Source organism: Peromyscus eremicus, chromosome 7 (genome assembly GCF_949786415.1).
Source record: "Peromyscus eremicus chromosome 7, PerEre_H2_v1, whole genome shotgun sequence".
Taxonomy (NCBI): domain Eukaryota; kingdom Metazoa; phylum Chordata; class Mammalia; order Rodentia; family Cricetidae; genus Peromyscus; species Peromyscus eremicus.
In genome coordinates this window covers 93,251,294-93,263,921 of record NC_081422.1, presented here as the reverse complement: position 1 = coordinate 93,263,921, position 12,628 = coordinate 93,251,294, and the positions used below count along the sequence as shown (strand labels likewise).

The 12,628-nt window shown below is 45.3% G+C and overlaps 1 protein-coding gene and 1 non-coding gene across 2 annotated transcripts in view; both read left to right on the top strand.

Annotated features, from left to right (window-relative positions):
- Positions 1-9,364, top strand: part of Pik3cb (phosphatidylinositol-4,5-bisphosphate 3-kinase catalytic subunit beta) — an 86,356-nt gene extending 76,992 nt beyond the window's left edge. The window contains exons 19-23 of the mRNA XM_059268422.1: positions 1,197-1,364; positions 3,142-3,265; positions 5,313-5,458; positions 6,704-6,836; positions 7,878-9,364. Of these exons, the coding sequence (XP_059124405.1) occupies positions 1,197-1,364; positions 3,142-3,265; positions 5,313-5,458; positions 6,704-6,836; positions 7,878-8,015 (709 nt within the window). The 3' untranslated portion in view covers positions 8,016-9,364. The remainder of the gene's footprint in view (positions 1-1,196; positions 1,365-3,141; positions 3,266-5,312; positions 5,459-6,703; positions 6,837-7,877) is intronic.
- LOC131915802 (U6 spliceosomal RNA) lies at positions 2,019-2,125 on the top strand. Its single transcript, XR_009380443.1, has one exon. It is a non-coding gene; the product is annotated as a U6 spliceosomal RNA (small nuclear RNA).
- Positions 9,365-12,628: the final 3,264 nt, after the last annotated feature.

Genomic DNA, 12,628 nt, shown 5'->3' with positions numbered 1-12,628 from the left:
ATATGTCTGTGCATGTGAGTACAGGTGCCCTCAGAGGTCTGAAGAGGGCATCAGATCCGCCTGGAGCTGGAGTTACAGGTTGTTGTGAACTGCCTGATGTGGGTGCTGGGAACTGATACTTCCAAGAGTATCAGGTGCTCTTAACAGCTGAGCCATCTCCCCTGCCCCATCTGCAGAGGTTTTCTGGGCTTCTGCCAGGGCATCTCCTCACAGTGACCACACTCACATTGTGCCTTGTGCTTCGTAAGCTCCGTGAGAACAGGGACTGCTTACTTCTGAATGATGTCTGACATCTCACAGCTACACCAGCCATTTCCTGAACCCATTCCTCCTGTCCTTTGCTGGTTGGTTGGGCTAGGGTGTCATACAGAACTTTTGCCAGAGGAGTGGTGTGATGACATGTGAAGCAGCTCTTGCTGCCATGGAAAGCAGGAAGCCCAGCTAAGAAACTGTTGAGTTCTGAAGTGAAGGTCAATAGTGACTTGGACTGGGGTGCTAGCAGCTAGGGGTGCAGAAGTACTAAGGCTCTGCGTTTGTGTTCCCCATTTCCTCCGCTTGCTTCTCACCCTCCCCCCATCACTCCCCCTTCCCCCTCTCACTCCTTCTCCCTCTCTTTGTAGCCCAGGATGACCTTGAACTCCCAAACCTGCCTCAGCTTTAAGTTCTGGGATTAGCATTCCTGGATCGAAATCAGTTTTAAGTCTGATAAACTAAATGTTGCTTATGAGGAGAGTGAAGGGTGATGGTATGGTTGTGGGTGTGAATACTTGGAGAGTGAAGGGTGATGGTATGGTTGTGGGTGTGAATACTTGGAGAGTGAAGTTGCCTTAACAAAGATGCTATCACATGTTTCATGAAATGACTCTGGTTCTGAAGATCTAGAGTAAAAGGGCATGGATGACTCCTTGTATATCTGATGTGCTTCTGTCCATCAGAGCAGGCAACGGAATATTTCACAAGCATAATTAGATAGCAAATGGTGCTTTAGTGGCAGCGTTCCAGTAAATCATTCCGTTGTTGGCCCCAGTGGATTCTCCAGCAGAAGGTAGACCTTCTATTTTCCCTGTGGTGTTGCTGAGTAATGACAAGTCTGTCAGTAATGCAACTCTTTTCTTCTAAGTCAGAGGAAAAACTTACATGATTAATGTTTCCTCCCATGGAAATCATGGTCCCTTGGGTCTATTTTTCCCTTCCAGGATGCTTCCCTATGGCTGTTTAGCAACAGGAGATCGCTCAGGCCTCATTGAGGTTGTGAGCACCTCAGAGACAATCGCTGACATTCAGCTGAACAGTAGCAATGTGGCTGCCACAGCAGCCTTCAACAAAGACGCACTCCTGAACTGGCTTAAGGAGTACAACTCTGGGTGAGTCTGTTGTCATCATTTCCTTACACAAATACTCAAGCAGACACTAGTGACCAGACAGAGGACATGTTTGCATTGTTTATTGCCTCAGTCAAGACAGAATGCCTCATGGGCCTTATTAAAATCTTAAAACTTCTACTTTATCTCAAAGTTTAGAAATGTAAGTATTTTTAAGAGAGTGGATTGAAACTGTTGTTTATAGCATCAATTTATATGTGACCTATGAACTTAGGTTTCTAATAGGTTAATTCTTTTAAAAGATTTATTTTTGTTTTGTTTCTTGGGGTTTGTTTTGGAGTTTTTGGGGGAGGGGAGAAGTTGGGTAGTCCTGGCTATCCTTGAGCTCACCATGTAGACCACAGTGATCCTCCTGCCTCTGCCTCTAAAGTGCTGGGATCAAAGGCATGTGCTGTTATTCCCAGCCTTATTGTTATTTCCAAATAAATGTACATGTGTGTATGTAGGTGTGTGTGTGCACATGGGTACAAGTGCCCAGAGAGTCCAGAAGAGGGTTTCAGATGCCATGCAGCTGGAGTTGCAGATGGTTGTGGGTGCTGGGAACCAAACTCAGATTCTTTAAGAGAGCCCCAAATGCTTTTACCTGAGAAGCCATCTTTCCAGCCCCTAATAGGTTAATTTTAAAAAGTAAACGAGGTGCTCGCTTTGGCAGCACATATACTAAAATTTGAACCATACAGAGAAGATTAGCATGGCCCCTGCACAAGGATGACACGCAAATTTGTGAAGTGTTCCATATTTTAAAAAAAATGAGTCTGTATAGTCTATGATCTCTCCAAACTAAAAGAAAAATATTTAAAATTTTGTTTCTGGGTTGGAGATATAGATCAGTTGGTAGAGTGCTTTCCTGATATCTGCAAAGCCCTGGGTTTGATCCCTAGGACCAGGGACACTTAGTGACACATGCCTGTGACCTCAGCATTCAGGAGGTAGAGGCAGAAGGGTCAGCCTGAGCTCTATCGCCATGAGACCCTGCTTCAATAATAATGTAAGAAAAATAAGTTTATCTATGGTTAGGGTGATGGACAGCACCACTATTCTAGGAAATACTTGACTGTGATGGAAAGTGCTTTGCAAGTAATTTTGGCTAAACAGTTCAATTAAAATCAGATTTTAATTTTATCATCCACATTGTTCAGGGACTTGCACTGAGAATAGAATCAATTTCAGTCTTCCCCAAAGGGACTGTATCCTGGCTTCTGATTGAGGTCACTGACCAGCACGGTGAGAAAGACAGTGCTTGACTCCGAAACCTGGATTCTAACCTGAGGCCGCCCCTACTGATGTGGCTTCCTCCTGTAATCCCAGCGTTTATGAGTCTGAGGGAGGAGAGAATTGCCATGGGTTCCAGATCAGGCAAGCTCCTTGGTGATTTTTGTGCCAGCCCGGGTTATAGACTAAGACCTTGCCTTTAATAAGCTAAAATCTGAAACAAAAGCTGGTTTAAAAAAAAAGAAAGTATTTCCAGGCCCCAGGATGATATAACAAAGCCATGGTGGCCTCTCACAATACCATTCATGTAAGCTTAAGCCCCACTGACACAGGACTCCCAGGAGATAGGAACTTAAATGGCTGAGGCTCCATGAGGCAGTGTCTTGGAAGCCAGCCTGACTCACCTACCTGTCCTGCACCATGTGGCTCATTCAGCTTTGGAGCCATCTGGTGTGAGTTTTCTGCGTAGTTAAGAGAATCAGCATGGTTTAGGTCTCATCCCCATCACTGGAGGCCTGACTCCTATTGCTTCTGTGTCTGTCTCCAGGGATGATCTGGACCGAGCAATTGAGGAGTTCACCCTGTCCTGTGCTGGCTACTGTGTAGCTTCTTATGTCCTTGGAATTGGTGACAGGCATAGTGACAACATCATGGTGAAGAAAACTGGCCAGGTACGCTGTGCTGCAGGGGCCATGGGCTTGGGTAACAACATTAGGTTGTGGTTCTGTCTGTCTTTCACCTTCCTCCCGACCCCATTTCTCATGCTGTTCACTTTACACAGTAGTTATTTTCTCATATCCCTTTCTCACCCTCCCAAAGGACCTAGGAGACTTAGTTTCAGAAGAAACTGATTTTATACTGGGTGCTGTCAAGGCCAGGGCAAAGGTGCCAGGTTAGAAATGGGGTGAAGCAGAAGTTGTAGTATGATCCCCCTATGTACACTGGTACCCAGTGCACCCTCTGCAAGATGCTGGAGAGAATCCAGTTGGCTCTAGTGAAGGGACTTTTCCGAGAGACATAGCAGCCTACATGCGAGAGTTAGGGGCTAAGAATGACTGAGTTTTTCTTCCTTATGTTTTTAGATTTTATTTATTTTGCATGGTATGTGTGTGCCACTGCACATCTATGGAGGTGAGAATCAGTTATCTTTCTACCATGTAGGTCCTGGGATTGAAATCAAGTTGTCTGGCTTCGTGGCAGTTGACTTTCAAGAGCTTGTCAATAACTGTGTTGGAAACTTTTTAAGACAGTAAAAGTTAGCCTTTGTAATTTGGAGGATAGATGGTTCTGACCTTGAACAGTAAGCAAGCAATCAAGTATAAGATGGACTAGACTTTCTAAATTACATTTGTTTTTGTGTGTATGTTTGTTTGTGGGGAATCAAATTCAGTCATCAGGCTTAGTAACAAGTTCCTGTACCCATTGAGCCATCTCACCAGCCCTAGCATAGAATTTTTTTTTTTTTTTTTTAAAGACAGAGTCTTACTCTGCAGCTCTGTCTGTCCTGGAACTCATTATGTATAGACTAAGCTGACTTCAGACTCACAGAGATCCACCTGCCTTTGCCTCCCAAGTGCTGGGGTTAAAGATATGTGCCATCACATCTGGCCCATGAATAGACATTTTCAGACATTCAAAGTCTCAAGAGCTGGAGCTCATATGCATTGTTTCTGTTGTTCGTTTTTTAAGTGGGTTCTCACTAGGCTGGCCCTACCTCTCAGTCCTCCCACCACAACCTTCTGAGGAGTGACGTTACAGACCTAAGCCACCATGCTTTGCTTTCTTTGCATCTTTTCTCCGGAGGTTGCCAGAAAAAGGATATCCACCAAAACCAGTCTAAACCAGAAATGGTTTGTCATTTGCAGTGATAGTTGCAGCTATTCTGAGTAGGGATGAATTGGGGTGGGGAGGGTACTACAGCATCTAGTAGGTAGAGGCCAGAGATGCTAAGCACCCTGTAGTCCGTAAGGTGAGTCCTGTGTAGGCTGTAATGAGGGGAATCGCTCAAGTGCATAAGGGGGTTCTGTGTAGGCCGTGCTGGGGAATGGCTCAAGTGTATAAGGGGGATCCTGTTTAGGCTTTGATCAGGGGAATGGCTCAAATGCATAAGGGGGTCCTGTGTAGGCTGTGATCAGGGGAATGGCTCAAGTGCATAAGGGGGTCCTGTGTAGGCTGTTGTAAAGGGACGTTTTTTCTGTCCTGACCACTTGCTCCCAAATTACTAACACAGAAGTTTCTTATTATTTATAAATGATTGGCCAATAGCTCAGGCTTGTTACTAGCTAACTCTTACACTTAAATTAACCCATAATTCTTATCTATGTTTAGCCATGTGGCTTGGTACCTTTTCTCAGTATGGCATTCTCATCTTTCTTTTCTTGTGTTTTGCTGGCAACTCTCTGACTCCACCCTTTTCCTTCCCAGAATTCTCCTAGTCTGGCTCTCTCGTTCAGTCTCTTCCTGCCCAACTATCAGCCAGTCAGATTTTTAATTAACAAATGAGAGTAATACATATTCATAGTGTAGAAAAGGATTGTTCCATGGCAGACTGTGATCAGGGGAATGGCCCACATATATAAGGTGGGTCCTGTGCAGGCTGTGACAGGGGAATGGCTCAAGTAGGGTGATATATTAAATTGGGGCTTAACGCTGCAGAAGTCATACCAAATAAAAATATTTGCGACTCACTGGGAAAATAAAATCCCGTTTGTTTTACAGCTCTTCCACATAGATTTTGGACATATTCTTGGAAATTTCAAGTCTAAATTTGGAATTAAAAGAGAGCGAGTACCTTTTATTCTTACTTATGACTTCATTCATGTCATTCAACAAGGAAAAACAGGAAACACAGAAAAATTTGGCAGGTGAGTATTGCCCTTGTGTCAAAGAGAAATATCAACTACTTCTCTCACCAGCTGGCTCACATTTCCTTAGTCTTTGTTGCCTTCCTGTTGCTGTGAAAACGTACCGCCACAAGAGCAACTTGAAGGAGTAAGAACTTATTTTGGCTCACAGCTTAGGAGTCTTGGCAGTGAGGGAGTCATAGTAGCAGGGGTGTGTGTGTCTGCAGAGAGCAGCATGCTGCTGCTCAGTTCCCATTCTCCAGAATCCCAGCCAGGGAATGGCAGCACCCAGTCCTCCCTGCTGATTAAGTACACTCAAGATAATCCTACCAGTTCAGAAGTGACCAGAAGGGAGATAGAATCCTAAGCATTTGATAAGTTCTTGTGTTTTATTGCACCTTCTACCTGTTTCAGAAAAGTCTATCCCCAAACTACCAAGATATTTGGCAGTAAGATGCTGGGAGAACAAGTATTTTACTGTCATTCTGTGTGGGGAAGAGTAAGGGGTCTGGGCTTGAAGCAGACATTATGGCTTGTGTGTTCACTAGCTCTTATCTTCATGCCTGTGTTTCTTCATCTTAAAATGTGGCCACAAGGAGTTGAAGAGATGGCTCGGTAGGTAATGGTGCTTGTCACCAAGCTTGGGCTCCGAGTTTGATCCCCAGAATCCCATGGAGTGAAGAGAGAACCTATTCCCTCAAGTTGTCCTCTGACCCCCCCACACACACATAATAAGTAAATAAATGTAAACAAAAGTGTATTGTGAGCAAAAGTAAGTGAAGTAGAGTGTGTATCATGTGGACACTAGACCGCATGCTCAGGAAAGGCTGGAACTGACCTTTCTAGTTCCGTGGGAATTGGGTTGGATGGCTCTTGGCTGTCATCGTCTTAAAGGGGAGATAGCGAAACAAGGAGGCACAGCATCAACTTGGTTTTTAGGGACTGCAGAGATTAGTACGGCGGAGCCCAGAAGGGTGTTCAGAAATGCCCAGGCATTATAACAATCCCTCGTTTAATGTTTTCGTGTTTGTGGAAGTAAAAAGCCCAGGTTGTTGCATTGCATTGCCTATTACTGTAGAATATTAATTATTTCTGATTTGAAGAGGGAGAGCTTGATTTCTTTAGTAAATTCTAGTCTGGGACTATTTTCAAAGCATCACAGGCAGGTGAAGCTTCTGCTCACAGAGATGCCCTAGCTCTAAAGATATCTGCTTGTTTTCCTTTGCAAATGCCCACCTCACGCCTGGGATGGTACCCGAACTCAAGGTTTCGCCAGTGCTGTGAAGATGCCTATCTGATTTTACGGCGGCATGGGAACCTCTTCATTACTCTCTTTGCACTGATGTTGACTGCAGGCCTTCCCGAGCTCACCTCAGTCAAAGACATACAGTATCTGAAGGTAAAAAGCCCTTTCTCTGTGCGTTTGTTGGATGTGGTGGGTACAGAGCTCAGGTAGAGCTCCATTCCATTCTAAATGTCCAAAGGGAACTGGCAAGATGGCCCAGATGGGAGGGCTGCCTGCTCCCAACTCTGAGGGTCTGAGTTCAGTCCCTGGAAAGAGAACAGACTCCTTAAAGATCCCCTCTAACTGCCACTCGTGTGTGCGCATGCATATGCGCACGCGCGCGTATACACACACACACACACACACACACACACACACACACACACGGGTGGGGCATGCACATACACACACACACACACACACACACGGGCGGGGCATGCACATACACACACGTGTGCACACGCACACACACACACACACACGGGCGGGGCATGCACATACACACACGTGTGCACACGCACACACACACACACACACGGGCGGGGCATGCACATACACACACGTGTGCACACGCACACACACACACACACGGGCGGGGCATGCACATACACACACGTGCACGCGCGCACACACACACACACACGGGCGGGGCATGCACACACACACACAGGCGGGGCATGCACATACACACAAAATAAGTGTAATTATTATTATTAATTTTTTTTACAAAGAAGACTTAAGAGATGTCAACCTCCAGTCATAAAATATCCAAAGGGAATGGAACAAAGTCATTTCCTCTGGTTTTTAGCCAGGGTGAAGGGGAGTGGGGTGGGGGAGGAGGAATCTGTGAAGTTCACATGAAGGAGCAGTTTCACAAGGAGTTTTTAACTTAGGTGATTTCTCCACAATAGAAGAGGCGTGCAGAGGAAGGCACTAGGCTGGGGCTTATTGCCCACACTCTGCATCAGCAGCTGCCTGACACTTTGGTTTCCACTGGTTTGCCTTTGACTTGCTGTGTTAATGGACCCTCAGTCATCTGACCAGAAAACGGTGAAACCCTGTCCAACCACACCAGCCAGCCTCTTGTAGATTATGATGTTTGCATGTCTCTGTCCAGGGTGGATGAAGTCAGACATTTTTCTCTTTCATCTTTAGGACTCTCTTGCCTTGGGAAAGAGTGAAGAAGAGGCACTCAAACAATTTAAACAGAAATTTGATGAGGCACTCAGGGAAAGCTGGACCACCAAGGTGAACTGGATGGCTCACACAGTTCGCAAAGACTACAGGTCTTAGCACTGGCCTTCTCCTAATGTACTGGTCAGTGTGCTTCCTTTCCATTTTGCACTTGCACTAAATTGAACATGACCCCGCCAGAAATGCAAAGGGAATGAAATCCTGAAACTCAGAGTGAGATCAAGAACAAGGCCTCCCACAGAGCCTAATCTGAACCATCCTGATGCCCACCCTCTGTTTCTCGAATGCTTCCAGAACTCATCATGAACATTGTCAACAGCATGGAGGACCCTTTCCTGCTGACCTTGCACGCCGAGGAATGCTACTAGGGACTGTTTGGGATTTTTTTCCCCTCTTCAGTATTTGGTACTTTACCAGGGAGGTGTAAATACTTCTTTTCAGTGTTGTGACCAAGCGCTGCCACTCAGCCAACAACTTACCCTGACATTTGGGGGCTAGGGGCTGTTCTGATTGTACAAAGGAGGCTTCCAAGAAAGGTATCTCCCTTCCCTTTAAATTATGTAAGCTACAAATTACATTGATTATGTTGAACTTATTATTTTTCAAAGGAAATATTTTAAATCTGTGAAAACTCACTAATTTTGTTTTATTTATCTATCATGATAGCATCATTCCAGCCAGACTTGCTGAGAATCTATTGGTGGGGCAAATATAATATATATATATATATATGCTGCATATATATTTATAAGATTTCTAGTGGGAGTTCTATATAAAAAGGTGTTTCTTTGGTATTCTTCAGCCTGTGTTTTAAAGTTTTACAAAAGCAGAGCTTTTCCTAAGTTACTTTTCAGTTAGCTGTGGATTCAGCTCTTCCATCTGCTTCACTACTGAGGCACATATGAATGCAGTTTCTCTATGGAGCTCTGAGAGTTCATGTCATAGAACACAATACTTGAGCAGATGTATCCAAGGAAGTGAGCAAATGAAAAGGAATCTATTTATGAAATAAACTCCAAACCCAAATTTCAGTATTTTAGTAATATGCCAGCTGTTCTTACTGTATTTATTAAAATGTATAATAATGTGATTTTTTTTCCAATGGTATTAGTTCAAATTGAAGTGGATTCATGCCACATGGAAATCTTTAATTTATTTGTTGAGGTACCATATAGTTAGGGTGCTAGATGACAAGTAATGTTAACATGTGCAATAGGAACTACTGGTTTGGTGTGTAAATGGATGCTCTTTCTGAGTAATGGTGGAGTGCTTGCCTTAGCAGCACACGGACTGAGTACTGTCAAGATCCAGCAAAACTACTGCTTCTTCTCCAAAGAAAATTGGGAGCCCTCAATCCTCAATGACATGGGAAAGACAACTGAGTACTTGCCCTGTGACTTCAGTTTTCTATAGGAATTTTATTAAAGATTGTTTAATTTTGTTGTTCTTCTTAATGTTCTCAGTCAAATAAATGGGTGGTTTCGGCTGTTTGGGGGACATGTGGGCCTTTTCTTTGTGGGAAACAGAGTCTTTGGAACCGACTGCCACTGGGACTCTCCCAAAATGGCCAAGTTAGTAGACAAACCAACCTCAGGAGTGGGCTGAGGCTCAGGACCTCTGCCCAGCTTCCTTGCCTCCTAGCTCCACCATGGACAGTCTAGAAGGCCTCTTGGACTGATAGAAGCCTAAGGGGCAGGGTGTTTCCATCAGTCTGCTATTGTAACCCCATCTTCCTTCTCTGCTGTACTGCGTTCATGTGCACATGCGTGTGGGAAAGCCAGCCAGAATGGTGTGTTTCAGTAGCAAGATACTGACAGATACTCCATCCACGCTTGCTGAATTGCTTGTCTCTAGCTGAGAAGAGAAGAGGGAAGGCAGAAAGCTAGCCACCCTCCAGATGAGTTAGCACTCTAGACTGTACAAACATCTGCTTGAACAAGGCCTTGACTTTGAGCAAGCTGTATTCCACAAACTTCTTACATAACACATTTTCTCTCTCTGCCTCTGAGCCAAAGGCCCAGACTCCTTCAGGTTGGCTTTGAGATCTTGGTGAAAGTATTGGGGGATGTCAGGCTAGCATGAGATTGCCAGGAAGCACCACCCTACAGAGAGTCAAGAAGCCACATTGTGGACAGTGATTATTCTTTGTCCTAGGGTGTATGTATTACTGTGTCTCTTCACAATTTATTCAGGTAGATGTCTGTAATCCCAGCACTCCGGAGAATCAGGAGCTCGAGACCATTCTCAGCTACAGTGAATTTGAAGGCAGCTTGAGCTACATGAGACCTCGACTCAAAACAAACCACCAAGTAGAAATGGTTTCTAGTATTTTCTAATTTAATTTTCAGAAATGTTTGTATTCCTGCCAGCCTAAAATTAGAACTTCTGCCTACAAGCTAGTTCCTCTTCCCTTCAGTGACTGAGACACTCTGACAACACCACGTAGTCTCCTGTGGTTCAGCAGGTCCTCTTAAAATAAGTCTTGGATTTGCTTTTATGTCTGCCATAACCAGCTCATGTTTTGATCCCTTGGGGCATACTTAAACTCAGGCACTTGTGCCTCGATCTCTGCCGGTAGGTTACTTGGCATTCTTGGAAAATGCCTCTATAAGATTGGCTGTAGGCAGGCCTGTAGGGTTCTCCTTAATTAGTTAATTCTTGTGGACAGGCCTGGATCATGTGGGTGGGTACCACCCGTGGGGTAGTGGTCCTGGGTGGTATGAGAAAGTAAACTCAGTAAGCCAGCAAGCAACACTCCTCCATGGCTTCTGCTTTAGTTCCTGCCTCCAGGTTCCTGCCTGCTTGAGTTCCTGCCCTGACTTCCTTCAGTATTCCACAGATGGACTGTGATGTGGAACTATAAGCTGAAATAAACTCTTTCCTCCTCCAAGTTACTTTTGGTCATGGTGTTTTATCACAGAAGTAGAAGGCACAAGGAGAAAATCATATCCTCCTATACCACCAACTGAAGTCGGAATAATGTAATTCTATTGCCCTCTTAGTAAGTAAACTGGAATAGACAATTGCTCATACCTGAGTTTTAGATTTGAGTTGAGAAGCCACCCTATGTGGGAGAACAGGACTTCCCCAACCCTTGGGTTTCTCTGCAGCAATGTCTTCTCTGTTACTGTATCTTAGAGCGCCTACCTGAAGGTTGCGTGGCTGATCTCCACTTCCCCATCTCCACCTAATGTTACCTTCTGCTCTCAGAGTGCCCAGAGTAAGACAGAACACCACAACAATCATCACTAAACAAGTGAATGACTTCAGTGCTTGACCTTTTCCTACTTCATAAAATGAGAGGAGGTAAAGATTTGAATTCCAAAGATTGAGCACCTGAGAATCGGGTAGGAGTCTTGTTTCCTTGGCTTAGAGGTAGTTCCCTAGGTCCATCATATCATCTTCTTGTCTGTATTTGGACTCACCTTAAGTCAGCAGGATTCTACACATGTTAAATTAGAATGTCCTGGAGTGTGGCTGTGCCATTGGTCTTTAAATAAAGTGTTCTCCCCATAATCTTACTATGCAGCCAGTATTGCAGCTAAATTATTAATCTCCCTAATCAATTTCCCCTGTGCTTTCTGGGCCAATAAAAAGCATTTTCTAATATATTGTTTTAATTACTTGCTATGTGCCAGGCAGAAAACATTCTTCCCCTCTCTGTCTCTGTCTCTGTCTCTGTCTCTCTGTCTCTGTGTGTGTGTGTGTGTGTGTGTGTGTGTGTGTGTGTGTGTGTGTGTGTGTGTGTGATTTTCATGTCAACTCTGAGCTGTCGGGGCCATTTCTAAATAACTCACCCAGATGGTGGCCACTCCTATCCCAGGTCTTCCTACAACATCGCAGCTGCTGCTTTTCCTGGTGCAGCCCTGAGTTTCTCTGCAGTTGCCACTGCCCAGGAAGAGCAACCCAGAATGAACAGCAGAATGACAGAAGAGACACTGAGGGACCTATCTTACTGCAAGATCTTTGAGTACTCACACCTCCCACTCTGCACCCTACCCCATCCCTGCCTACTCCAACGTTTAAATCACTAGTTCGTGTCGACCAACTTCCCTGGTAGAATAATCTTTAAAACAAAGAAATTCCCAAGTCCCATCTGCAGGATTGGGATCCTTACTAGAGAAAAGTCTCACAGTCTACTTCATCTCACCCACCTCATTAAGATTGCTAATGCCGCTGCCCAATTCTGTCACCTCCTAGAACCCCAGGCCAGGCTCTGCAGTGAGCAGCAGCAGGTGGGACAGGTGACTTGAGATGTCTACCTGGTCGACTTAGTGGGGCGGGTAATGTGGGTTACATTCGGTTTCTGGAGGGAAGGCAGGGGCCGTGAGAGGGTGAGGGGCACAAACTCTGGACAACGGAACAGGTGAGGTCAGGGAACCCAGCTCAAAAGCAACACTGGGAATTTCCCCTTAACACCCCACCCCCAGCCGTGCCAGGTTGCCCTGGTAACCTCACTTTGGGGCGGAGCTGGCACAGGGACCAGATGCACCTGCCCTGTTGGGTAAGGTAATCCTGGTGCCAGTAGATAGATAACCTAGATGCAGGGGAAGCTGGGGACCCAGAACGACAGCTGAGTTCCTGTTACTGTCCACCCACTGGACAGCCACCATGGTGTTTCTGCTGGGCTTCCTGCTCCTGTGGGGAGTCGTAGGTGAGTAGAGGCCAGGGCCTCCCTGGGGCCACCAGCGAAGGTCTGAGAAAGGACAGAA